This window comes from Panthera onca, chromosome D4, assembly GCF_046562875.1.
Source record: "Panthera onca isolate mPanOnc1 chromosome D4, mPanOnc1 haplotype 2, whole genome shotgun sequence".
Lineage (NCBI taxonomy): Eukaryota > Metazoa > Chordata > Mammalia > Carnivora > Felidae > Panthera > Panthera onca.
Window position 1 is genome coordinate 44,270,555 of NC_138351.1, and position 25,451 is coordinate 44,296,005.

General features: G+C 42.5%; 1 protein-coding gene across 6 annotated transcripts in view; it reads left to right on the plus strand.

The window, feature by feature from the left end:
* Nucleotides 1-25,451, plus strand: part of ADAMTSL1 (ADAMTS like 1) — an 881,240-nt gene that overhangs the window by 782,194 nt on the left and 73,595 nt on the right. For all 6 annotated transcript variants that reach the window (XM_078436766.2, XM_078436765.2, XM_078436763.2 and 3 more), the window contains 2 exons: nucleotides 15,491-15,619; nucleotides 25,180-25,359. In XM_078436766.2, coding sequence (XP_078292892.2) covers nucleotides 15,491-15,619; nucleotides 25,180-25,359 — 309 coding nt within the window. The remainder of the gene's footprint in view (nucleotides 1-15,490; nucleotides 15,620-25,179; nucleotides 25,360-25,451) is intronic.

The following is a 25,451-nucleotide window of genomic DNA, read 5'->3' on the forward strand; positions in this document are numbered from 1 at the left end:
TTTCCTTCAAATGTATGCAAGATCCTATGTAGCAGCATACAAAACACCACCCAAATATACACTAAATTTAAGGGGGAAATGGATGTCAAGCATTTCTAAATTTGATTACCAATTATACTGCTTATCTTGAACAAAGTATGCAACCTCACTGAGTTTTCATTCTCATCTGTAAAAATGAAATTAATAATATTTTATGGGATTTTGTGAATTAAATAAGATTGTGTATGTGAAAAAGCACCTAGCCCAATGCCAGGCATAGTTCACACTTGATAAATGTTTCCTTTCTCTAGCTCTTCTAAAATGAAATACCTCCTGAAAGCAATTCTAAAATGTGTAAAACATTAGTCCAAGTTTGCTTCTATGTATTTTTCATTATAAGTCTTCATATTGAAACTCTGTGTACAGACTTAGGAACTGATTCAGCTCACTTGCAATTAAATCTTCATGGTAAGGGGCACCTGGGTGGCTCGGTCAGATAAGCCTCCGACTTTAGCTTAGATCATGATCTCACAGTTTGTGGGTGCAAGCCCTGCATTGGGCTCTGTGCTGACAGCTCAGAGCCTGGAGCCTGCTTCAGATTGTGTGTCTCCCTTGCTTTCTTTGCCCCTCCTCCACTCGAACTCTGTCTCTCTCTCTCTTTCTCTCTCTCTCTCTCTCTCTCTCTCTCTTTAAAATAAATATTTAAAAAATTTTGTTTAAATCTTCATGGTAAATCTCAGTGCTTATGCACATCTAAAAACATGGCAGGTTGTGTGTGTGTGTGTGTGTGTGTGTGTGTGTGTGTGTGTGTTTTCCTTGACTTCAGTATGAATGTTAGACCAAAAGGGAAAAACATCTTTTTGAGACTCAAGATACTCAGGTGTGTCCACGATTTTGAACTTTGGTCTGGCCAGTGTGCCTGAGTTGACCAGAAATGGGGAAATTTGTTCTTAATAATTCACAAGAGCAAACAGAGCCTGACAGTTAAGCTTGAGGGCTCTGTAGCCTCATGGTCTGGATTGGAATCCTGGCTCTGTCGCTTCCTGGCTATATACCCTTGAGCAGCTTCTTTACTCTCTCTGACTTGGCCTCTTCGTTTGTACATGGTGATTAAACTAGCACACGATTCAGTGGGGTTTTGTGAAAATTAAATACATTCATTCATATAAAATGCTGATAATTGTGCCTGGCGTATAGTAAGCACTCGATATTTGTTAGCTATTATTATTGTGAGGATAACACATAAAACAAAAGCCAAGTTGTTTTTACAGTAGGGAAGACTCCTTCTCAGAGACTGGAATGCTCACAAACCCTTTGTAGAGCACCTTGCTCTCAATGTCTCAATGCCAGCTGGGGAAGTTGAATTAGCCATCTGGAAAGGGCTGGCCTTCCTGGATTCAGAGGAAGGGAGACAGCTTGTGGTAAGGAGTATTTCACATGGACCACAGGAAAGGGGGCCTGATGAGCTCTCCTTGGCTCACAACCAGACCTCTTCCATTGAGTTGCCCCATCCTCTATAGGGAGTATGCCCCATTTCTGCTTCTCAGATTCATTTTTGGTCCATTGCTACTCTCTACACAATTTTTCTTTAAACACAATTCAGCTTCAGACATGCTATTACAGCCAAATCTTCCTCCTTCTGCCTTATTCGGTCCTATAAAATATTTTCTTCAGTATCCTTTTGCTTTTCTTCAAACCCATCCATTATGTGCTGACTTATCTTTGAGTCTCAGAGATTTGAGACTACTTTGCTTCTCAGTATGGAGATAGCTTCCTGTCAACCTCCCTGGTTCAGAATGGAAGCCCACAGCCATGTAAACACAGGGGCACAAAATTCCTTTCTGTCCTAAAGTGACTTAATTGGATACGTGTTTCACTGCTCAGAATGTAGATGACAGTAGCATACGGTGGATGGGAGGGTAATAGGAGGTAGGGAGGAGTATAAGATTATCCCCAAAATGTCACATACCTAACTCTTTGAAGTATTTATTACTTTACATGAGGTATAGACAGTTCTGGGTAAAAGGAGAGTTTCTGGTGTGCACAGAGATGGGCACAAAGATTGGAGAACCCTCTTGACTAGTCAGATTCAACATTCAGCCAGGTTACTCAGAAACCAAGCTGAATGGTAAAGCAGAGTTTTGAAGGAAAGCAGTAGTTTCCTGGCAAATTGCTTCAGTCTGGATCAGTGGAGTTTAGCTCTGCTTACCAATGCAGATGAGTCCTGTCCAGGTGTAAACCATGGATGAGGTCATAGCCATGAGGGAAACGTGTTTGGTTGTCATTGATTTTATAAGATCACAAAAGAGATACTGTAAGGCCTGCCTGACATCATCACTGGAAAATGGGAAGAAGGTGAGGGATGAGCTTATCTTTCACTGAAAAGAGAGAACACAGATGAGCTCATCTGAAGTTTTCACAGGAAGAGAGAGACAGAAAATATTTCTCCTTTCCTGGCATGCTTTTCTGCTTTTTGATGAGTTGAATAGCTGACACATACTGTGTCTAATAAAGAGATCACAGAAAAGAAAAAGGAAAATAAAAAGGCAGTTGTCCTTGAAATTCTTCTTTCTCTGCCCCCTCCCCATCATGATTTAGTAGCTGCAATAAAAGATGAGCAGTTTTGTAAGGTTTTACAATGTAAGTCATTTTAAATTGGCATTTCTGAATTTTTTTTAGCCAGCAATTCTGTTAACCAGAGAAGGGCTTTTCTTTACAGATGGCTAGAGAGGGTTTCGTCACCAGTGGCAAAAACAAAGGGAGGTTTTCTCCAGTGCTCTGGATCGGAGGGAAAGGTAGATAAGTTTGGCTATGTTCCAGATGGTGCTCTGGACCACAGGGTATTGGCTATTGACTAATCCAAGCTGCCATCAAGGGATTTTATTATCTGATATAATCCTGAGTAATCAGCGTCCTTAAGTTTTGTTCTGTATGCACAGATGTGTAGCCTGCCTACTACAGAGCACTAGTCTTTACAGAACTTAGATAAAATGGGCATGAATTTAGCAGGAGAATCCAATTAACCTGCTCTGCTTTTCAGTAGGCTAAAGGAAATGAAGTACACACGATCCTGGGGCCCCTGGGTGGCTCAGTCAGTTAAGCGTCAACTCTTGATTTCAGCTCAGTTCATAATCTCACAGTTCATGAGCTGGAGCCCTGCATTGGGCTCCACGCTGACAGCACAGAACCTGCTTGGGATTCTCTCTGTCCTCTCTACCCCTCCCCTGCTCACGTGCTCTCTCAAAATAAACAAACATAAAAAGTACAAATGATCCAAACTAGCCTGTCTCAAATTCTGAAAAAGTGATGCCCACATCTGTGTGAAGGAATGAGGGAAGGATGGGTGGTTGGACAGATAGCAGGATATGGCATAGCCTGGATTAGTTGTTTCTGAGAAACGCTGCAGCATCACATGGTTGTACTAGATGTGGGGTCACTTGTCTAGGATTCTGCAGTGGAACATGCAGAAAAAGCGAGGACAGCACCACTTGCTGCCTTAGTCTTCCAAGAAATCATCGACTCCACCTGAATCATTAGAAGAGGTAAATGTCACACTAACAATGGCAAAAAATATCTTTAGGAAATGGTATTGAAAACAAGAGAGTAGAAGGAAGCCACACAGCCTGGGAATGTTCTGAAAAGGAGTCTGAGCCCTGACCACCACCTTAGGCCCTACAATGTTTATACTAAAGGCACACCAACTAAACAGGATAGCAAGGTCAAAGAAATCCCAATTCCTCTCATTTTTAGTGCCAAATAATTAATAGTCACAATGTTCCCGAATCATCACAAATAGATTAAATTGGGTTAAAACTATTTTTTCAGCTTTATCAAGGTATAATTTATATCACCCATTGTCAGTGTGCTATTCAGTGATTTTTTTTAGCAAATTTTTTTTACTTTTTTTTTTTTTTAACATTTATTCATTTTTGAGAGACAGTGAAAAAGCGTGAGCAGGGGAGGGACAGAGAGAGAGGGAGAAACAGAATCTGAAGCAGGCTCCAGGCTCTGAGCTGTCAGCACAGAGCCCAATACAGGGCTTGAGCCCCTGAGCCATGAGATAATGACCTGAGCCAAAGTCAGAGCCTTAACCGACTGAGCCACCCAGGCGCCCCATTTTTAGCAAATTTTTAAGTTGTGTAACCATCACTCTGATCCAAGGTTATTGTTTTTTTAAAAAATATTAAATTATTATTTAAAATTTTTAAAAATGATCCACATACTACACAATTCAGCATTGACAGTATATAATTCAATGGCTTTTAGTACCTTAAGTTGTACATCCATCACCTTGCTCAAGTTTAGAGCATTTTCATTATACTGAAAATAAAATCCATACCCTTTAACTATCACTCCCTAGTCCCCCCATTTCCTCTAGCTCTATGCAAGCACTGATGTATGTGTCCATCGATGTACCTATTCTGGGAATTTCATATCAATGGATCACACAATACATGGTCATTTGTTACTTTCACTTAGCATAACGTTTTCAAACGTCATCCACATTGTAACACATATGCTAAATTTTTTATGGTGGAATACTGTTCCATTGTATGAATATACCACATTTTATTCATCAGTTGATGGATATTTGGGTTGTTTTTACTTTTTGTATGTTGTGAATAATGCTGTGTGAACATTCACGTGCAGTGTGGAATTATGTTTTCCTTTCTCTTGGGAGTAGATACCTAAAAGTGGGATAGCTGGTTTATGTGCCACATTTGGATTTAACTTTTTAAGAAATTACCAACTGTGTTCCAAAGTGGCCGAACCATTTTGCGTTTCCACCAGCAATGCATGAGAGTTTCAGTTTCTCCACATCCTCGCCAATGCTTGTTATTGTCCATTCTTTTTATTATAACCATGCTCATGAATGAGAATATTTCATTGTGATTTTAATTTCTATTTCTCTCATGATTAATGATGTCAAGTATCTTTTTTGTGCTTACTAGTCATTTATATACCTTCTTTGTTGTAGTGATAACTTTGTCAAAACAACACAAATATATTATCTTACAGTTCTTTGGTCAAAGTCTAGTACAGTCTCACAAGGTAAAATCAAGATGTCAACAGGCTGCATTCATTTCTGAAAGCTCTAGGGGAGATTGCTTTTTGTTTTTTCCTCATTTAGATCGTTAACAATACTTAATTCCTTGCTACCTAGGACTGTGGTTTCTGTTTGTTACTGGCTATGAACAGGGTGCCATTCCCAGATTCTGGAAGCTACTGCATTGCTTGGCATCTAGCCCTCTTCGTCCATCTTCAAAGCTAGAAATGGTGGACTGAGCCCTTCTCATGATGCCTCTCTCTGACACACTTCTCCCTCTTCTTATTTTAAGAGCTCATATGATAGACTGAGCCCACCTAAATACTCTAGAATAATTTCCCTATTTTAAAGTCAGCTGGTTAGCAACCTTAGTTTCCTTTTGCCACACAACATAACATGGACACCAATTCCAAGGATTAGGATGCAGACATCTTTGGGGGGTGGGGGGCATTATTCTGCCTAGCATACCCTGTCTGAAAGGCATAGCTCATTTTCATCTAACTGTTGACATAGAAAAATGCATATAGATAGACCTCCTAATTTTTCCAGATAAGCCAAACCAAAACAGACACAGATCTCCATTTTTAACTAAGCTCAACTAATTCAAACTTTAAAAAAAAATTATTTTGAGGCTAAACATGTCTGTGCTGTGAACATAGCCTGGAGTTTACCAGTACTGTCTGGTTTCTGTATTTTGTTTTCTGTATTCTCTGATCACATGTTACACCACATTTCCCAGTGTTGTCAGAGTATTATGCAAAGCATAATAATTTATTAGATTACACTAACTAAAACCATGTAACAATTTGGATGAAAGAGAAGCATTTATTTTTTGCTATTACAAAAAAGGAAACTATTGTAATAATGAAATAAATAAGATTCTAGGCAAAGTATTTGCCTCATTTCAAAATTTAGAAACAGATTTAGAACTATAAATCTGTGTCCTTGTTATAAACAGAGGGGTTTTAAACAGATGCACACGTGAGTCTCTTGAAGACCTAAGACTCCTATGAATTTCTTACATGCAAATCAAGAACAGCAGTCCCCACTCCACCACCACTACCAGCTATAAACTCGCCGTACCTGAAATCCTAGCATTTACAAATTTATTCCTTTCTTTGGAAAACCAGAAGACTAGATAGCAAAGAAGTACAGCTTTTGCAGTGGTAGAAAAATAATAGGTGAGAGGAAAGTTTTCCAAAGGACCAGTGATGAGAAAGGGGACAGGGTAAGCAGAGTGGACTGAAAGATCAGATGCCAATCGGGAGGCAGGAGACGGAAGAGGAGGAGACCCCACATGAGAGACAGCAGGACAGGAAGGAGTTAAAAACTCCTGAGCTATAAAATGTGAAAGGTATTTGGAAGGAGAACCTGACTAAGGGGAAAAAATCATGCTTTTCAGTATAACTATTATCTGTAACAAAGCAACTCTTGTTGAAATTGCCAGGTAGCCAGATCCTGAAAAGTTTCTGGCCGGCATGGGATGGTAACTGGTAATAGTCAGTATCCATCATTACTAATTTCAGATGTCTAAGATGTTGGTATTTATAAGGGCTTTTATGAGATCGCACTGATCGTGGTTAACTGTATTTAACTCATGAGTCTCAAATTCTTCAACCGGGAATTCTCACTTCAGAGAGCTTTTGCAGATTTACCTCCAGTGGCCCGTGTGAGAAACCGGTGATACTTACAGAAGTGAGCATTTCTTATGGCATTGTTTGGATAGTCTCATTTATTACAAGACATCATCCATTGATTAAATCTGGGCTGAATACAGTTTGCTTTGTTTTAGATATTGAAAGTATGTGACATTTGTAACACCTCATTGCTGAATACTCTAATCTTTTCATTAGTGGGTGTCACTACCTTCTTCACCTTTCTCCTGAATTGAGATTTTGGGGCCACTGTGGCTATCACAGCTGGCTTCCTGAACTGTACTGCAGGGGTCCCCAGCAAGTCAGCCTAGCATACGCAGTCTCATTTCTCTGCAAGTAGATGCTTTCTGGGGTCTCCAACAAGACCAATCCCGGGGTGACTTTTAAGCTCTCTGTGTCTGTCCAGATGCTGATGGCAGTTTCGGGAGAATCCATCGTATTTAAATTTCTTCTTTTTGTAATTATCCTGAAACCTTCACAGTTTTTCAAAATTGAAACAGTTGAGTTCCTTCTCACTAACAGATTTGATCCTTCTCTTTTTTCTTGTTCATTTCCTCTTTATTTTCTTTAAACTTGCTTTCTTCTTAGTTTACCCGAAGTTCCCAACACCGTCACAGCATTTCCTCCCATTTTGCAGATCTGATGCCGATAATCGCTAACATTTATTCAAACCTCATACTGTGCTAAGGAATCCTTCTAACAGCTTTACATACATTAATGTGTCTATTCTTCTCTGCAGTCATAGAAGTAGAAAACCAAGGCACAAAGAGATTAAATAACTTGCCTAAGGTCACTCTTCAGTGATGGAGTCCAGACACCTGATGTGTGGGCTGCCCCTTCTCGTGCCCATGCCCACTGTAGACATCACTAGTTTATCATGCTTTTTTTTTTTTTTTTTTGCTGCTCAGTCCTCATGCACGTTACCCAGAGTCCATACCTGAATGGTACCCTAGGAGGACTCTGCCAATCGCTAGTTCAGGCTTCAGAATCTCAAACCTATGTGCCGTTGACACATCCGTTCTGGAGCTCTCAGGTAGTCTCTAAACCCACCGCCCACAGTTCCCATTTCTGTCACTGCCCTGTACCACAGTCATCTTCAACATGTCCCATTCTGCCTGGGAATGAACGTACATGCACATTTCCCAGCATAGGTTGCCTCCAGCTACACAGTAAGAACCTCAAGTCTTTGAAGTATGATTCACTTTTGATGGCTCACAATAGTAAAGAACCATTTTCAAATGATGTTTGTGACTCATAAGGTTAGGAGAATTGAAAGAAGGACCCATTTGATTCATTCAGTGAGTTAACAGATATTCACTAAGCCTGGATTAATTAGCGCTTGCTAACTACTGTAACAAAAAAAAAAAAAAAAAACCCGCAAATATATGATGGCTAAATATGATAGACTGTTTCTTGTTCACATAAAGTCTGAAATAAATCATTGCTCAGGATGGATTTCAAAGGTAGGGCCAAGAAGTGGTATTCTCGCATTCCATCAGCTAGAACTTGGTACCTTGCTCACACCTAACTGCAAAGAGGCTGAGAAGTGACCTAGCTGTGTGACTGAGAAGAAGAAAGGAGTTGGTTAGTAGTAAATCTGCCTCAGCCGGAGCTTCTAAAATGGAAGGCATCATGCTGTTAAAAACAAAGTTCCTATTAGCAGAGGCCTGGACTTGGGCCCTGAGAAAAAGTTACTCACAATGCTCTCTGTTCTTGGCTGCACTCAAAAAACAAACCTTCCATCTCCTCTGGCTCCTCTCTCAATCACCTTTATACTGGGCCAAAGATATTTTTCAGGCACATATGTTCAGATTTTTTCCCATTGGGTTTTGATTTTACCCAGAGCCACACATGCGGGAAAGAGGCATGAGCCAGAACCTAGGCTACACCCAGGAATGTATTTCTGAGCATTTGCTCCTGGGGCTGCTCATTTATCCATACCTGTCTCTCCATTGCTCATCCTTCAGGGTAAGGACAGTGCCTGGGTGGCCGAACTCCTCTGCTGTAGAGGCATCACAAGGTAGCACACCATTGGATACAGACACACGGGTTTAACTGTGCCTCACGTTCACCCTGTGACAAGGGCTGCCCTTGCTTATCACTAGTGAGGCTCTATCTCCCCTCTTCCACATGACTTCTAACAGGAACCATGATCCAACAGCTAAGGGGTATGAGATCTGAACTGAGCAAAAACGATTCCTTTCATGCTGCTGTTTCTAGGTCTGACTCTCTCGGACGGGCTTGATTCCTCATATTAGGCCCAGTAAATGGAAACACTTGCCTTTGTTTCCACTTCTTTGTTTCTCTTAGGCATGTATAACGAGGCTTAATCTCCTTCTCTCTCGCTCTTAGTCAGCTGTAAGAGAAATGCATAGATTAAAGGAAAGCCTAATCTATAAACCCTATCAGTTTACATCAGTGAGCGTGAATTTACTCTGCTGGCTGATGCTGACTTGAAGAAGGGAAGAGCTGCCAGCAGCATGTGCCCACCAGCCCGACAGCCCAGGTACCCCTCACACTGCAGAGGCCCTGCCGTCACGGCCCAAGTCCCGTGGGACTTTTCTGTTTTGCCTACTGTGAAAGCCATTCTGAGTACAGCATGCCATGACTTTTGTTTTTGAGCATCGTCTTAGCACAAACATTTAATTTATCATCTCACTCCCTCTGTGCATCTCTAGTCTTTTTTTTCGTTTTAATTAACTTCCATAATTAAAAGTCATACTCAGGGGCGCCTGGGTGGCTCAGTCAGTTGAGCGTCCAACTTCGGCTCAGGTCATGATCTTGCAGTTTGTGAGGTCGAGCCCTGTGTCGGGCTCTGTGCTGACAGCTTAGAGCCTGGAGCCTGCTTCGGATTCTGTGTCTCCCTCTCTCTACCCCTTCCCCGCTCATGCTCTGTCTCTCTCTGTCTCTCAAAGATGAATAAACATTTAAAAAATTTTTTTTCAAGTCAAACTCATTAATGTGAATATAATCAGACACAAACCTAGGCATGGCATCGCTTAGCAGCACTCACTTATTAGGTCATCATCCAGATGATCTAGAATAGGTTCATGTTGTTGCTGCTGGTGGTGCTGTTGTTGTTGTTGTTGTTGTTGTTGTTAGCTGACCATTAAAATCAAGGTCCAACTTGAAATTTTCAAATAGGAACTAGCAAAGTTCTCTTAAAAGAAATCTTTCCAACTCACCAGAATCAGAGAAATCAGTTACAGAAGAGTGTAATTTGTTGATTTTCAAACCTGGCTGTGTATCAGAATTACCTATGAACTTGTTGAAAATGGAGATTATAGCTTCCATTCCAGGACAGAAAACTTTATCAGAAGTCTGAACTCTGTCACTGGCGAAGCTTCTCCTGTATACTGGAATGGCATGGTTATGCACACTGGATGAATCTGTTTCCTTGGGAACCACGGTGGAGTAAATCAAAGGGGACCTAAAACCATCTCACGGTTGCCTTACTCTTGGGGTAGGGAGAAACTTTGTGTCCCAAGTCAAAGTTGTTGCCCTGTGTGCTGGTTTTAAACCACCTAAGATTCAAATTTAGCAGGTCTGGAATGGGACTCAGTAATATATACAAGCTTTTTCTAATAGATGTAAGAGGTTGATAAACATTATTTTCAGGAGCACCTGGGTGTCTCAGTTGGTTAACCATCTGACTCTTAATTTTAGCTCAGGTCATGATCTCATAGTTCATGGGTTTGAGCCGCATGTGGAGCTCTGTGCTGACAGTGCGGAGGCTGCTTGGGATTCTCTCTCTCTCCTTCTCTGTCTGCCTCTCCTCTGCTCAAGCTCTCTCTCTCGCTCTCTCTCAAAATAAATTGATAAACATTAAAAAGAAAAAAAAGAGAAAGAAACAGTATTTTATAATTACAAATACTTGGGTAACGTGATTTGTCTTAACAATGGATCATGAAGGTAGGGAGAAATGTACAAGTAGCCTCTGCAAATGAGAGCACCTCTAGTGACAGGACAAAAGGCCATTACTTTTGAGCAAAAACTCAATATAATTAATTAAGGGCTGGATTTAATTCAGTGACATTTGAATTTTATAGCTATACACTTGCAGCTATAAAAAAAACTTTATTATTAAAATTCCTATAGGAAAAATAACTTAGTAATTGTAAGCCTGAAACTCTCTGGTCCCTTACCTACTTTTCTCCATTGGCACCGTGTTTTTATTGCACAGTGAGGCAATTTGTATTATAGCAGGAAGATTATGTTTTTAATAAGTACCCAGGGAGTTCTGAGACAGCCAGTCCACAGACAAGGATTGGAGATTCCGTATAACAAGCACCAGACTTTAGGTCAAAAATCTAGGTTACCCCTACTACCTGCTGCTCTGTGATCTTGGGCAATCCGTGAAGCCTCTCTGAACCTCAATTCTTTGATTACATAAAAAAAGTACTTTACCTGCCTCGGGGTTGTTACGAAAGCAAAAACAAATTCAGACTACACATAGCATACAAAACGCACACATATATTCACTTACTAGATATTGATTGAGGACCTACCAATGTGCCCGGATTAGGCAGTAGGAATAAAGAAGAGAACAAGAGTGATGTGATCCCTGCTTTTTGGAGGTTACTTGGTGAGGGATGGGGACAGAGAATACACAAATAAATGATAAATTCGGATATTTCTTTGCTTATGAAGTTGGTGGTAAGAGACATATGACTGGCCAGGGATAAAGGAATGCCTGATTTAGATGGGGTGGTTAGGAAAGGTCCCAGTAGGAGATATTATTTGCACCTGAGGAACAACTGGAGAAGACAGCCATGCAGAAGTCTGTACCTAGAGACTGTCAGGAAAAGGGAAGACCCCTGGTACATGAGCCAATGTTTTAGGAAGAGAAAGGAGGTCAGTGTGGCCAGAGCAGTGATTGATGGGGAGTGTGGCTCCAGTGAGGTAGGAGAGGTTGACAGTTGGGCCTGAACCCATAGAGGACACGGTTGGTTGTGAAAAGGAGTTTGAAATTTTGTTTTATGCGCACTGATAAAGCACTGGATAATTTAAACTGAAGAGTTACATAATCGGATTCATGTTTGAGAAAGATCACTGTAGCTGTCACAAGAAGAGACTATAGTGACAGGTGGAAGTGAGATCAGTTAGGCTGTGCTGCAGTCCAGCCAGAGAAGGTGACAACATTAGATTATAGCAACAGAGGGGCGGGTTAGGCTTAAGGTATATTTGGAGTTAGAGCAGGGAGCTTTCTGCAGGTAGGGAGGTAAGGAAAATACGCTGGGATTTATTCACTGTCATTCCAGATTATTCCCCTATTATCACCCTGTGTTATTCTTGGAAACCATCATAGTTCAAAGTCACTCATCTGCACTTCAGGTCTTACACGGTCTCGTATATATGGAGTACATACAGGTAAGATAAGGAAAAAGACCCCTAAACAGTCAAAATAAGGATGGAAAGCCTATGCACGTATTCAGACCTTACTCAAGCTTCTGCCTTGGAACATAGTTTTAATGAGCTTAACAACCTATACCCAAAGCACAGTTAAAAGGGAAGAGGAGAAGAAAGAGGACAGCTTGTAACAGGAGGCTGTGTGACAGTGCAGGCAGGAATGATGGATAAATAGATGAGGGAGAAAACATAAAGTATAAAAAGCAAGTTAAATGGCATTGTTGAGTTAGGGGTTTCTTCACAGTTAATGAAGGTACAGAAGAGGGAACAACCTTGTAGTGTCCTGCCTATTAAATGGTTAAAACAAAACTAAATCCATTTGGCTTACAAAGAAGTAAGCTTAGGGTACATAAAATATTATTTCATGTGGACCCTTATTTCCCCGAGGTGCTTAATAAATGGTTCTTTTAATTGTATCTTGTGGCCGTGTACACAAAGTGCTGGATTTTTAGCCCCAGCTGATAAAGGCCCATTAAAATGTCACGTACACAGAACCTCTACTTCCGGGAAGGTGGCGCACATGCACTTGTCCCCATTCTTCTTGTTAAATACAATTAAAATCCATGGCGACTATACATAAAACAAACTGAAGACTCAAAGGTGGAGAAGAAAAAGCAGACTGGCTAGAGACCTTGGGGACTGTGGTACTACACAGTTGTTACCTCCTTGGGTTCTCTTTTTGCCTCCTAACTCCCAAACTCAGAGCTGAAGAAGCCAGCCATCCGCAGATGCAATGGGAACACGAAAAAAATGCCTCAACCGAAGACCTCTCTCTCTAGCCAGAGGACTGGGAAAGGGGTGGCTTAACCAGACAGAAAATTTTTGGGAAGCTCTACTTCAAAACAAAAAACCATGATTCATTGCCACCCACACCAGCAAAGGCTGAGTGGGGAACCTAGACTTCACCTCATCTGATGTGAAGTGATTGTTCCTCAGTACCCCCATGGATGTGGTGTCAGAAAAGACAAATTTCATCCCCACAGGGTGAAAAGCAGGGTAGAAAGCACATTGGGAACCTGGAATTCTACCCTCACCTTGCGACACCTTCTTTACCCTTTACTCTGGGGTGGTGTTACAGAAGGCCTCTTGGAGAGTCAGGACTTTGACCTACTACCCAACAGCACTAAGGGCCCTCCCACAGTGGAGCCAGGAGAGACCATGTGGGGAGCCAGAAGTCCCACCACTGCTCTGCTCGACAGAGGAGTCCCCCATTTGAGTGACAAAGGAGGCAGCTGGAGAATCTGGACCTCTATTTCCATTGGGTAGTAATAAGGTAGCCCTTCCCTGCTCCCCCACCTTAGTGGTTGCAGAGAAAGCCAACTAAAACAGTAGGCTTAAATAAGATCCAGATTTGCATAACGTATGAAAATGTCCAAGTATCAATTAAAAATCACTCGTCATACCCCAAACCCACTATCACCACTCTTACTCTGCATTCTTATTCAGTTCTAGCATTCTTACTCAGGGCTGGAAGCTCTATCCAGTGAAATAATGCAAGAAAAGGAAATGAAAGGCATACAGATCAGAAAGGAAGAAATAACACTATTTGCAGACAAAATGATCACCTACTTAGAAAATTATAAGAAATCCACCCACAACAAGTCCTGGAACTAACATGTAAGTTTAACAAGGTTACAGTATATACAAAAATCAGCAGTATATCTATGTACTGTCAGTGAACAGTGAAATTGAAAATACAATGTAATTTACCATCCCTCAAAAAAAATCAAAATAATTAGGTATAAATCTAACAAAATGTATATAGAACGTGTGTGTCAGAAACCATAAAACACTGATGGAAGGAGTTAAAAGAGATCTAAATAAATAGACATACAGTGTTCGTGTATTCGAAGATTCAACATAGAATGTCAATTCTCCCCAGATTGATACAGTAGTTTAACATAAATACTGTCACAATACCAGTAAGAGAAAGTCTTTGCAAACCACGTATCTGACAGAGGACTAATATCTAGAATGTAAAGAACTTGCAAAACTCAACAGAAAATAATATTCCAGTTAGACACTGCTCAAATGATGCGAAGAGACATTTTACCAAAGAGGATATAAAGACAGCAAGAAAGCACATGAAAAAATATTCAACATCAGTAGCATCAGGGAAATGGGAACTCAAACCACAATGAGATATCACTGCACACCTATCAGAATGGCTAAAATTAAAACTAATGGCAACACCAAATGCTGGCAAGGATGGAGGGAAACTGGATCACTCATACGTTACCGATGGGAATGTGAAATGATATAGCCACTCTGGAAAACAGTTCAGCAGTTTCTTTAAAAACTAAACATGCAACTACCGTATGCCCTAGCAATGGCACTCCTGGGCGTTTATCCCAGATGAATGAAGACTTATGTTCACACAAAGACTTGTACAGAAATATTTATAGCAGCTTTATTTAAATAGACACATCAGGAAACAACCCAGATGTCCTTCAACAAGTGAAGCAAGCACACAACCATGGTACCATTAGAGACCCCATATAATCTCCAAAGAATTATTCTGAGTGGAAAAAAAATTTTTTTTTAAATTAGAGTACCATAGGACTCCATTTTTATAATGTTCTTGAAATGACAAAATTTTAGAAATGGAAAAGAGATTAAGAGTTACCAAAGGATTAAGGCAGGGCTGGGGCAGTATTTGGGCTCCTTTAGTGATGGGAATGTTCTTTAGCTTAACTTATCAATGTCAATGTCCTAGTTATGATACTATAGTTTTATAAGATGTTACTATTGGGGGAATCTAGGTAAAGAGTACACAAGATTGTGTTATCTCTTACAACTGCATGTGAATGTATAATTATCTCAAAGTAAAAAAATTGATTGAAAACAAGAGGCCCTTGGGGCACCTGGGTGGCTCAGTCAGTTAAGCCTCTGACTTTTGACTTTGGCTCAGGTCATGATCTCATAATTCATGGGATCATGCCCCATATCAGGCTCTGTGCTGACAATGCAGAGTCTACTTGGGATTCTCTCTCTGCCCCTCCCCTGCTTGTGCACACGCTGTCTTTCTCTGTCTCAAAATAAATAAATAAACATTTTTTAAAGCATAAAAAATAATAAGCCTTTAAAATAGAATATATACTATCATTTATTAATTTAACGATAAAATGCACAAATCACAAATCATCCCAGCTTGTTAGATACTATTCTCCATCTTCAGATTCTTCGATCTTTGTTCTTTTTCTGACAGTTCTATGGTGGGCGAGCAGGTGGGTGGATGGCTGCTATATTGTGCAGTTACAATTTTTTCAAAGGAAAACGTGGTTAGTGGGAAAAGCCTTGGTATGCTAGTTATTCATTGTGGGTCATCCCATGTTTCAAGTGAATGACCCAAGCCCATAGCCACCATTTAGTAAAATCTCACATTCCTTCCCACTTTCAGGAAAGCCACTAGTGAAGACATCACGAGTGACTGTGATCAACACTGAGGAGCCTGCAATCACAGCTGATGTAGGAAGCACCATCAAAACAGTTCAAGGAGTGAATGTGACCATTAACTGCCAAGTTGCAGGTGAGAAATGTATTCATGTGTTAGTTCATCTGTTCAAATATTAATGGAGCCTTGTGCTAGGTCAGGGGATACAAAGATAAATACAGATTCTATTCTCAGGGACTCAGGGCTAGTAGGAAAGCTAAGGAAAGAGCCTCAGTCACCCTGAAAATGGAAAAGGCTACAGAAGTTTAGAGGAGGAAAGATGAATTCTGGCTGGGATGAGGTGGTTTCTTATTTCAGCCTTGCACACTGATAGAATGTGAACATGCAAAGATGGGGGCAAAGAGTGTTCCAAGTGAACAAAAGAGTGTGAAAAATTCATGGAAGTAAGAAAGCCCCAAGATAGAAGCAAACAGTATGTGCTTTGGTCTGGCTGGAGCCCAGAGTACAGAAATGGTGTGTAGGAGCTTAAACTTTAGGAAGGTGGGTTGTAACTACGCCATGGGAGACCCTAAATGCTTGGCCAAGGAGTTCAGAAAAAGGTGGGTGGAAAGTGACATTAAGGAGCCATACTTCCAGAAGACGAAGCCAACAGCAGTGCATAAAATGGATTGAAGATAGGAAATACTGGAACAGAGAGGCCCGTTAAGAAGCTGTCATAGTAGTTGGGGCACCTGGCTGGCTCAGTCAATAGAGCATGTGACTCTATTTCAAGGCTGTGAGTTCGAGCCCCATGTTGGGTGGAGAGATTACTTAAAAATAAAATCTTAAAAAAAAAATGCTGTCAGAGAAGTTTAGAGAAGAGGTAATGGGGGCCTGAACTCAGGGCACTGGTGATAGAAAGGTAAAGGGTAGAGGAACATGAGAGAGATGGCAGAGGTAAGACCAGCAGGAATCTGGAGCTTACTCTCATCAAAAGTGGGTAGGAGTCATTGATGAAAACATCCGGTGCTGTTAGGAGTGGTGATACAGGAATTGCCCTCCAGTTGGCCTTGCAAACCCAGAGGCCTATAGGGAACAGAAAGTCAGAGGAAAGTGGAGGAGTGGTAGACAGTAGGGGGTGGTAGTATGCTCTTTATAAAGATACTTACCTCCAATTAAAAAACAACAGGGGTGCCTGTGGCTCAGTTAAGTGCCCAACTCTTAATTTTGGCTCAGGTCATGATCTCATGGTTCATAAGTTCAAGCCCCTCATTGGGCTCTGCACTGACAGTGTGGAGCCTGCTTTGGATTCTCTCTCTCCCTCTCTCCCTGCCCCTCCCCTGCTCTCTCTTTCTCTCTCTCTCTCTCTCTCAATAAATAAACCTAAAAAAAAAAAAAAATCCTACAAAACCCAGATGCTGATCCTCCCTTCCTGTGGACCACTACTTGGTGACATCTACCCTAAGGGTTTTCACTGCCACAATGCAGAGAAATGCATTGTACCGGGGCCCAGCTACAGTCCCCTGCTTGTTGTCCTCAGTGGCTGTACTCTTCTGTGGCACACCCAAACCCAGGTTACCCAGTCATGCTCAGTGTACACAGTGGACAGGCATTGGCACCCTGTTCTGGGGCTTTCTCGATCTCCAATCTCTACCCCATTACCAGAGGCTTTACCTCCACTTAGGATTTATGAGCCAGATAGACCATTTTCATTTTTTTAATATAATTTATTGACAAACTGGTTTCCATACAACAACTGCCCTCCTCAATGCCCATCACCCACTTTCCCCTCTCCCCCACCCCCCATCAACCGTCAGTTTGTTCTCAGTATCCAAGAGTTTCTTATGGTTTGCCTCCCTCCCTCTCTGTAACTTTTTTCTTCCCTTCTCCTCCCCCCATGGTCTTCTTTTAAGTTTCTCAAGATCCACCTATGAGTGAAAACATATGGTATCTGTCTTTCTCTGCCTGACTTATTTCGCTTAGCATAATACCTTCCAGTCCCAACCATGTTGCTGCAAATGGCCAGATTTCATTCTTTCTCATTGCTAAGTAGTATTCCATTATATATATAAGCCACATCTTCTTTATCCATTTGTCAGTTGATGGACATTTAGGCTCTTCCCATAATTTGGCTAGTGTTGAAAGTGCTGCTATATAACTCTCAACAATAGCCAAATTATGGAAAGAGCCTAAATGTCCATCAACTGATGAACGGAGAAAGAAATTGTGATTTACATACACAATGGAGTACTACGTGGCAATGAGAAAGAATGAAATATGGCCCTTTGTAGCAACGTGGATGGAACTGGAGAGTGTTAAGCTAAGTGAAATAAGCCATACAGAGAAAGACAGATACCATATGTTTTCAGTCTTGTGTGGATCCTGAGACACTTAACAGAAACCCATGGGGGAGGGGAAGGAAAAAAAAAAAAGGTTAGAGAGGGACGGAGCCAAAGCATAAGAGACTCTTAAAAACTGAGAACAAACTGAGGGTTGATGAGGGGTGGACGGGAGGGGAGGGTGGGTGATGGGCATTGAAGAGGGCATCTTTTGGGATGAGCACTGGGTGTTGTAAAGAAACCAGTTTGACAATAAATTTCATGTATTAAAAAAAAAAGTGCTGCTATATAAACACTGGGGTACAAGTGCCCCTATGCATCAGCACTCCTGTATCCCTTGGGTAAATTCCTAGCAGTGCTATTATTGGGTCACAGGGTAGATCTGTTTTTAATATTTTGAGGGACCTCCACAGTTTTCCAGAGCGGCTGCACCAGTTTGCATTCCCACCAACAGTGCAAGAGCAGATAACCCATTTTCAAATAGGTAGGAGGAAGATCTTACTCTAAAGCATTTTGTTTCCAAACAGTGGCCAGGCTGGTTTTCTCTGAAATATTCTGGTAGCTCCAGGAAATCAGAAATATAAATCTCTGTCATCCTACATTAGCTTCTTTTTGTAAAGCTTCCCTTGGCCTGCATGTCCAGCCTCATCAGGAAACCTTCCACAGCCACACCCCTTCAGGCCCTGTAGTCCCAGATGAAGAGTCAGATAAAACCTCTGACAGGGCTGCCCTTTGTGCAGGGACTGCTGGTGCAGGTAAGGCCTTCTGTGCAGAACCATCATTCCTCACCTGGTCACTTCGAGCACATGCCTCAGCGACAGAGCACTGACCGGAGATAAAATGGACCATGCCGGCTCTCTTCTTGATGGGTGAGGTTGGTAGGAGTAGAAGAATGGGGATCAAGGACAGCGCAACAAGGAAGTGGGCACCTAAAGGCGACTGAGAGAACCAGAATCCAGGCAAGGAAGTATTCACCATGGGGAACTGGGGGCATTGAAACCAGCTTTGGCCAATTCTTCCATGCCACCTGGTGCCCTGTCTCCCTGACTACATCCAGAGACTCACTCTTGGTGACCTTATCATGAGGTCTCAGGTCGCGCCCAGTTTTTGCCTGGCTGGGCACATTACAGTCTTTATTTTTATTTTTATTCATAGAACCGTTTGTGTTCATCATGGTTAACCAAAATGAACCTGTGTATCTCTGTCATTATGCCTTTTGTTAAATAAGATATTTATTCAGAGTGGTGGGAAAAAGACTACTTTTGATTACACAGTTGGTCTGTGAATTTGCTGGACAAAGAAATTACCCTTGAGCTGAGTCTCCAGTCAAAAGTGTTGTGACACTCAAGGGCATTAGGAATGACTTTTACTTTACTAATACAGTGGCTCTGTGGCTTTCTTCGGGTATAATTTATTGGCTATTTTATAGTCTATATTCAGAATATGACATAATTTATGTAGATTAACTTCTGTCCTTACATGTTAGAGTTGTTAGCCATTTCTCATTAAATAACTTTTTGTACATATATGCGTTCAATTTGTAAGATGCAGCCTCACAAATTCTTCCCAACGCTTAAACATAAAAAATATTAAGCAGTGAGTATGATGAGCAGTCTTCTTGAAAAGTGATCCAAACCACTGTACTACTCACACACTTTTTCTCTATTTGAGTTCAAAAAACTTGGTAGGAGATAAAGGGTTAGGGGAGGAGGGAGTGTTTCAGTCATTTGGGACTAGCATGTACAAAGGTCCTGAGGTAGAAAGAACAGGCTTCATCTAAAGGCGTAGAATATGGCTGGTATGGCTCTAGTACAGAGAGCAGAGAAGAAAGTAGCACGACATGTGTCTGGAGGGTGGGGGGCAGCAGGCAGGGGCTACCTCTTACATGCTCTCATAGATTATGGTACAATTTGGGATTTTATCCTAAGAGCAAAGGAGGCTTTGCAAGAGCTTAGTGGGTAAAATCATCAGGACTAGTGATATAGAAATAAACAGTTGAGGAATCAGTGATGGGCAGGATATTCATTAGGATAGTCCAGACTCTGATAAGAAGTAGACCCCCAAATGTATAACGGGTCAAACACAATAGAAGCTTATCGTTGTTTAGCTAAGAGTCCAAAGAGTGGCTGCCCCACCCAGTCATTCAGGGTCGTGGGATGCTGGCGGCTCTGTTATTTTCAACATATGCCTTCCAAGGTGTCCCCAGGGGTTATCTCTAACCTGTCAACCAGAACAGGGGAAAAACAAAACGTGGAAGGTGGTTGAGAAGGCTTTTGAGGGCCACACCTAGAACCAGCACGCATTGGCACTTCTCACAGTGCCTCTTTGCCACATGGTCACTCACCGCTACAAAGGATATTGAACAGTGTAGCCTAGAGGGGTACCCAGGAAAAAGAAGAAAACAGGTTTTATGAACAGCTGCCAGTGTCTGCCACCGTCAGTGTGGAGAAGTGTGGAAGGCTGAAAACCTCCTTTCCAGACTTCGGCAGTTCTTTAGAATAATTGCCAAGGCTGCCATTTAAGTTACTGTATCCTTTCCTTTTCTTGCACCAAGCCATCAAAGAAGCTTCTAAAGTGCATCATGTCAAGGAGCACCTTGCAATGGACACCCCATCTCGAGATGCTGACAGGCTGCCAAGGACCAAGCAGCGTTCCAAATGTAACAAGCGGTTAGCAAGAATATCCTGTCTGGGATTTTAAAAAGTATTGTGGCATCACCCTACCTAGTAGCTCTGTGAAGATTAAAGGCACTAATCCTTATAATCATATCAAGTTACAACCCATTATCACCACTTTTATTGATCCTTTCAAGCCACAGGCAGGGCACTGTTTTGTTGATAAGATACGCCACGGAGGAGAAAAAGTAAAAGCAGAGTTTTTTCCCTCTGCTGTTTTAGACAGAAATCATACCAAGGGAGTCCAGAGTGTGGAGCCTGTCCAAGTAACTTGTCAACAACATAGCTTTGTATTTTGCTCTGTGGTAGAGTATATTTTCTGTCATTTTTTAGACATTTCTTTCAGTAAAATGTGTGGTCACATCACAACAGCCAAAGAGAAAAAAAAAAAAAATCTCCCGCAACCTGACCAGCTTCTCAACAAAAAGGGAGCTACCAAAGCCAGCACACATGGGTTCTAGAAACCTCTCCTAAGAATAACCTGGATGTTATAGTTATAGCAGAAAGGTTAACTCTCAAAGTAGAAAGTAAGGATTTGACAGGGCAGAAACAATAGTGTAGCAATTCTGATCTTCTTTAAAGAGGCAATCGGGTATGTTGGAAGACAGACGGGGATCTGTGGCATTGAATGTAGGAGTTTGGATCTCCACCCTGCCATTTGTAGGTCACTGATTGAGGTGAGTAGGTCATGGGGTGAGGAGTAGGAAGGGACAGGGGCTCTGTCCCCTTGTAATCATTCAGGGATCCAAACTCTCATCACTTTAGGCAGATTTCTTAATCTCTTTGAAAAATGTGATTATGTTTATAAAACGTTTGGCTTATAGCAAATGTTCACCAAATGTTTGTTTCTCCTCTAGCACGTTCAGGATGTTTTGCACAGTTCCTGACGCTTGCACATTACCCATGTTCAGGTATTCTGAACATTAGGATTAAGCATGTGTATCTGGTACCTTTTCAAGGGACACTGGCTTCAACAATGGCTGGTAATGTTTTCTCAAGTGTCGTCGTCATCTCTTGAGGAGAATAGAGCTCTATGAGGCCTCACTTATTTTCCCTCTTCCTTTCTTCTGTGTTTATAAGATGTCAGAGTCAATCATGAAAAGAACTCAAAAGATTCTAAAGCATCTTTCTGGTGTCATTTTCTGCCTAAGGCCCACAGTCCCAGACAGGAAGCCCCTAAAATGTGACACCAGACACAGCTCCTCCATCAGCAAATTCCCAACGCGGGTCCATACTTGAGTGAGCCTGACAGAGATTTGCTAATAAATGTATTAAAGAACAATTCCTACGTAATTTCTCTTCTTTCGGCACTGCTGTCACCTCTATGGTTTTAGTTGTACAGAGACTGGGGACAACCTCTTTCCACCCTTTGCTATCCGGAATATTTCTATGTCTCCCAAGACCCCTCCTCCCCTCACCTGAAGAACTCAGTCCTTTTGGTAAGCACCCTGTCTTGTTCTGGCAAACACTCCGAGATCATGGGGTTACAGGAATAGAAGAAGCTTGCACCCACTTCCTGGGGAAGTGAGGAATGGCTCCAGGTCTCTCTCCCTCCACCTCTTGTTTCTCACCTTCCCTCGCCCTCCCCATTTCCGCTCTCCTCCTACATGTCTCTGCCTCTGTAGGAGGATCACAGGTGCTTGCTTCCAGAGAAGGACGCCCTGCAGGAGCCTTGCTATGGGATTTGTCCTTGTTGCGGAGAGAGCCTCATGAGTGTCGGCACTGGAGACACACACACCACCCCATCAGCACAGTTGTGGGGAGGGGGTTCACTCCCCTCTCCCCCCCACCCTCCCCCATCCCCTTCACTTAGTGAAACTGAAGACCCACTTAGTCCAGCTCTCTTACTCGGCCTCTCTCGCTCTAGAACAGCCTTCATTCCTATTGGGGATTGTGTGCTTGCTGCCCACAGCAGTCCTCGCAAGAACATTCCAGCATACATGCTGTGTGAGCAATTCATAGCGAGGGAAATACTCGCAGAAAATGATTTGTAGCGCCTCGTTTTTCCTTGTGCTTTCAGGAGAGAAATGGCAGGGAATGTTTTCTTCAGCTTACCTTTCAGAGGCCTTCTCTTGAATCCTGTGGATTTTTTTTCCCCCAGTGGAAAAACTGAGCTCAGGGTCCAAAGTCCAAGCTGGCATGGCTAAGCATCATGATTCTCTTGCTCTCCCTAGTGGTGCTGCAATGAAAAATCAGCTTCTCTGCCCCTTACCTGCATCTTTTGTCCAGGTATATTCAGAGGCCATGCCGACCTGGTCCTTTTCCTGCATTTGAGCATCAGGCATCACGAGGTATGCCTCTCCCTGATGTGACCTGAAGGATGCAGTATCTAAATCTTCACTCCCTTTCAGCTGCCCTGCCTCCTCTTTCCAGCCAATTTGGTGATCCTTAGTGATTCTCACTCAATTATTGGTGATCTGAATAAAAGAGAAAACCAGAGAGTTACTCCTCTGTTCCTCATAATAGGGAGGTAGGCCCTACAGATCTTGGCCAAACATTTTGACCTTCAGCCACTGCTCTAGGCCCACCTGAGGCAGCAGAGCCACCAGGATACCAGTGAATTCACACAAGGCAGTTCGTCATTAGTGAGGGAGTGTGAGACCTCCTTCCTACCTCCACCCCACTTCCCGCTACTGGAGCTCAGGAGCAGCAAGTGCCCCGGGGTCCATAATTAGGGCTCTTGATCTGGGTGTTACAGAATAGACTGCTGATAAATTCTTCATCAGATTCAAGGACAAGTGACAGGTACACAGGTCTGTATTCTCACCAGTAGGCTGCCCATTAAGGGTAACACTACCCTTGCCCCAAGGGCAGAATCCAGCCCCAACACAGGACAGCACAGGACTAAGGACTGAGCCCTTTGACTCTTCCTGGTTTTGACACCCCCCCCCCCCACCATTAACCAGGATTTGACATTATAAACATAGGCTGGATACATGCCCCAGATTTCTGAGTAAATTTTTTGAGCTGGGCCAACAGGCTAAGTGGTGCAAGAAATGGAGCTTTCTGCCCCCCAAAGCCCTGTGAATTGATGCCACAGATTTTCTGTCTCCCACCTCACTCAGAGCCCAGCCTCCTATGGAGCCTTCTAAGCAGACTATCTCAGAAAGCTCGTCCTGAACCGGGGCTTGCTTACCAGCATGTCAACCATAGGGAAGCTTCCTAAAGAATTAAGCCCATCTCCTTGTCTTAGCCTACTCAGGCTGCTATTACAAAATATCCATAGACTAGGTGGTTTAAGTGTCCAAAATGTATTTCTCACAGTGCCGAAGACTGAGAAGTCTAAGATCAAGTGCCAGCCCATCCAGCTCCTGCTGAGAGATCTTTTCCGGGATTGCAGTTAGAGATCTTACTATGTCCAGACATGATGGAGAAAGAGGGCTAGATCTCTGGTCTTTCCTTATAAGGGCACTAATCCCATCGTGATGACTCTACCCTCATGACCTCATCTTAACCTAATTACTTCCAAAGGCCTCCACCTCCAAATACCATCACATTGGAGGTGGTTAGGACTCCAACATTTGAATATGTTGGGAAACACAAATGTTCAATCAATGACACCCCTAGAGGAGGACAGAGCCCAACTTCTAAAGGCAGGTACCCTATCCTAACTCCTATACACACTCCCCAACTTTCTCTCACAGACAAGAAACTTGGATTGAAGAGAGAGCACTTTCTTTTTGTCACTCCCTTTTGTCTCTTTCTCTGTGGTGCTACTGACCATAGTTCCATGTTTTCTTGTTCTAAGAAAATACATAGGCTTGGGGCACCTGGGTGGCTCAGCATGTTAAGCATCTGACTCTTTTGGCTCAGGTCATGGTCTCAAGGTTTGTGAGATCGAGCCTCACATTGGGTTCTGTGCTGACAGCTCAGAGCCTGCTTGGGATTCTCCCTCTCAAAATAACTAAACCAAGAATTTTTTTAAAAAGAAAAAACATATGCTCCAAAAAATAGAGGCTTGTTTTCTACGTGTGGTGTCAATTCTGGTAAGGTTCTGGCACTTTCGTTTGTCTAGTCCATGAACATACTAATATTTTGTAGCTTTTAACTTTTTACTGAAGTGTAATAATAACCTATACAGAAAAGGGTACCTATCATAAAGGTACCAAGCCCACAGAACCAGCCCTCAGGTCAAGACACAGAGAATTACCAGCCACCAGGCCCTACTTCCAGCCCCTCCCCATTCATCCCTTCCTCTCTGAAGAACCATCACCCTGATGGCTAACAACTTAGATTGATGTTATCAGTTTTAGTTTTTCACTTCCAGAGATGAAATCATACAGTGTGTACTCTTTTGGGCCTAGCTTCGCTTACTCACTGTTAATGTTTGTTTCATGTAGTTGTCAACCGTTCCTTTTCACCGAGGTATAGTTCTGGTTCTTAGGTTTATCGATGCTTTCTGCAAAGAATTTGGGTACTTTCCTTCCACCCTGGCAAGCGCCCTTTACCAGCTACCCGCTTCCTGTTCTGTTAACTGGCCTCTCTCTTCCTGCCTCATCAGTGTGAGTTTTAAAAGGGAAAAGATCTTGAGACCACAGAGAGGTCAGAGATTATTTAGTTTGGCCAAAGGACGGTAGAAGACGCCCAGGCAGCTGCTTCCTGCAGAGTAGCCCCTGGGAGGGCCCGCCGAACCGCCAGAACTGCCTCCGGGGTCACCTGAATGTGTTTAGCTGATAGAGTTTATTGTTTTTTTTCTTCCTAGGTGTGCCCGAAGCCGAAGTCACTTGGTTCAGGAATAAAAGCAAAGTGGGTTCCCCTCACCATCTGCACGAGGGCTCCTTGCTGCTCACAGACGTGTCCTCCTCAGATCAGGGCCTCTACTCCTGCAGGGCAGCCAATGTGCACGGAGAGCTGACGGAGAACACACAGCTGCTGATCCTAGGTAAACACCACGAGGCTGGCTGCCCCTGCTGGACCCCATGGGGGTGACTGTCTGACCCACCCTCCACCCCCCTTTTCCCCTGATCCAATTAA